The 2980-nt window shown below is 39.6% G+C and overlaps 1 protein-coding gene across 2 annotated transcripts in view; it reads right to left on the reverse strand.

Moving 5' to 3' along the window:
- The window catches only part of rwdd (RWD domain containing 4), a 12208-nt gene extending 9696 nt beyond the window's left edge, over window positions 1-2512 (reverse strand). Inside the window, exons 1-4 of one of the 2 annotated variants that reach the window (XM_005754721.1) lie at window positions 2314-2512; window positions 1697-1777; window positions 1382-1491; window positions 245-395 (exon numbers count right to left, since the gene is read on the reverse strand). In XM_005754721.1, coding sequence (XP_005754778.1) covers window positions 245-395; window positions 1382-1491; window positions 1697-1777; window positions 2314-2337 — 366 coding nt within the window. In that variant the 5' untranslated portion in view covers window positions 2338-2512. Of the gene's footprint in view, window positions 1-244; window positions 396-1381; window positions 1492-1696; window positions 1778-1993; window positions 2273-2313 lie in introns of those variants that run through there. The other variant, XM_005754722.2, reaches the window with a different exon arrangement.
- Window positions 2513-2980: the final 468 nt, after the last annotated feature.

The following is a 2980-nucleotide window of genomic DNA, read 5'->3' on the forward strand; positions in this document are numbered from 1 at the left end:
TCGTGGAGCAGAGCAGCTGAAAGCCCTGCTCCCCATGGTGGCAAGACGGGGGGAGGGGACGGAGAGTGAAAGGGAAGAAGTAGATCTGAGACAACGAGATGGGGCGGTGATCTTAACCAGATCAGAGAGACATTATTAATGTGTGAATTGAAAGAGTACTGTCGAGGATGACACCAAAACTTTTCACAGAGGAAGAAACGCTGTTCTTTATTATGGTAATATTGGAAAATAATAATGTACTGACCACAGCCGTTACTATAGACTTGTGGTTCTCCATGAGCGTCTCCTGGTTCTCCTTTGCCCATTCAAACAGAGTGTACATCATTGCAGCACCCAGGTTAGCCTCCACCTGCTCCTCCAACTTTGCCAGGATCAGCTGCTTCGTCTCTGCTGAGCTGTTTTCAAAGCAAGATGATGGAAAGAAAAGAAAATCCTCAAGTACTATCCATCAGCCACAGTCTCACCCTGCACTCTCCAATACTGTAAATACAGTACTGTGCAAAAGTCTTTGTTTGTTGTTATAAACAGCCATTTTCGATATTCTTTTAAGCAAAAGTTCTGTGTTTTGTGAGTCTTTCAAAGTTTCTCTTTGGCCATCGGCTTCTTTTTAAATTACTTTCAGGTCAGGTCCTCAGACCTTTTTCCAGAGGAAAGGGCTTTTTTAAGCCTTTTAACCCTGACCTATGAACCATTCAAGCAGTTAAAGTCAAGCAATGAAACTAGTGTTGTGACCACACATGACAAATAGCAAAGAAACCAACTTTAAATTGTATCTTCAAACACGTTGTTACCAGCAGCCTGTTGCAAAAAACATTAGATCTGTATGTTCAGTTTCAAATGACATATCATTATTGTAAATAGTTTCAGAGATTCAGCTAATTTCTTTAGCCCAATCTCTGAAAAATGCCAAAGATAGCAGTTTGACAGCAAACAAAAGTAGTTTTTCCATCAACAGCTAATTCTAAAAGAGCTGTTAGTCCAAAATCTTGGTTTAACGAATACAAATTCAGGACAAAAAAATAAAACTGAAAACACAGAGAAATGACAAAAATCCTCCTCAGAATTCAGGGTGCGTTGAAGAACAAAGTGCTCACACCAAGCTGGTTAGAAAGAACTACATGAAAATAGTTTTCTCTTTCAAAAGAGTGAAAAAGGCCAATTTTGGAGGCTTGATGGAGGAGTGAATCATTTCAATCAAATATCCTTGGTCAAGATACTAACTCCAAGTTAGATGAGTGTGTGTGTAAATATTAGAAAGCACTTAACCATAGAAAAAAAAGTGCATGAATGAGGACTATAGGTTCTACATAAGAAACATTTACCATTTCTTCAAAGACTTGAATTTAACACAAACCAAGGGATCAGTATACTTGGAACTTACATCCTGTTGTTGAAAAAAGCTTCAAGTGAGATCTGTGGAGCAGTTTCAGGGTACGTCTCAGGCCATGTGATGTCCAGAATGAATGCTTTGCTGTCCTCGAGTTCTCCTACCTTTTGTGTAATATTCAAAAAGACGAGAAGGTTACTGACACTGAATTCAGCCTTTAAGTTTGTTAACGTTTTAAAGTAGCTACGAGCATGATGGCTCAAATTTCTTGTTTTAATTCTATGACCATAGTTCTGAAACTGGATGTTAGAGGACTGCAGAAGACAATCTTTTTTGCACAGCCTTGGACAGTACGGTGGACATACTCACCCTAAATTGGAAAGAAACTGGACTGATTTCCTTGAAACATTCATCCCCCTCATAGATGGAGCGAAGAGCTTCGAGCTCCATCTGGGATCACATAAACAAGTGAAGTAACAGGAATATCATCAGGACTGAAGTACATCAAGAACACATCAGACAGCACGCTACCAGACAACCCTGAGAAATACAGTCATTAGCTTAGCAAAGGTTTGCAGGACAGAGGTCTGTCACAAGGCCTTATACACTCGTATGTGCTAAATTCATTGCTTTTACGATCTTTGTATCCAAGCCGAAACAAGTCACCATCATAAGGAGCCGGAGAAGCAACAACACAGTAGCGGTGGAAAACTGCTGTGTGCCGGCTAACACACGGGCTGAATCCCTGTTTGTCACTGCAGGTACAAGATTAACCTTGTAGACTTCTGAATGGAAGGTGTCGTGAGCGACATCTGAACCGGGATGAGCTGGGAAAGTGTCGCTGAGCTTTTGTACCCGAAATAATAACAGTCTGTTAACTTGGCTGCTGTCTGGAACCGAGGACCACCCCGATCAATGCTAACAGTCACGCTACCGTCAACTAGCTAGCAGTTAGACGCTAACAGCATTCTTGCGTTCTTTCATACCTCTTGATCCTCGTTGGCTGTCATACTTTTCTTTTCCTGCACTGCACACTCTGTACTGAGCTTCAGACGTGGACACGGCACACTCCTAAAAGCCCATTCCTGCCATTCAAACTTTATCACTTCTCTAGCTCACACTAAAACACCAAGATCTGAACACGCGCATGCGTAGTAGACGTACCCCTGACCTTTAAATTAATTGTCAAACATCGTTTTTGTCATTTAAAGACAAAATGCCGCAAAAAATGTTGCTGGAAAGGCACACGTGACTTTTCGATTGTTTTTAGATCGTCAATAAATAAAAAAAAAACTTTAAGCAGAAACAAGAGCAGGAGCTCTAAACACACGGGGGCAGTAGTCATTCATAACAATTAAACGAAGAGCTAAAACCAGAGTAAAATGTATTTTGATCTGAAAAAGAAATAATAAAGTTTAAAAAAAGAGTTAAATGTTTTTTTGATGTTGTGATAAATTACATATACAAATATCTGATTACAGTAAACACGTCAGCAAAAATTATCATGACAGACTTTTAGCCACTACGTTGCTTACTAATATGCTCACTTTATAGTTTTAATACTAAATGGTATAGTTTTTCAAAACAAGCTATAGCCAGCGCTTTTGCATAGTATTTTATTATAAGTAGCTGACATTAGACAAAAAAAGTATG

Source organism: Pundamilia nyererei, unplaced genomic scaffold, assembly GCF_000239375.1.
Source record: "Pundamilia nyererei isolate P.nyererei 1_Seehausen unplaced genomic scaffold, PunNye1.0 scaffold00630, whole genome shotgun sequence".
Taxonomy (NCBI): domain Eukaryota; kingdom Metazoa; phylum Chordata; class Actinopteri; order Cichliformes; family Cichlidae; genus Pundamilia; species Pundamilia nyererei.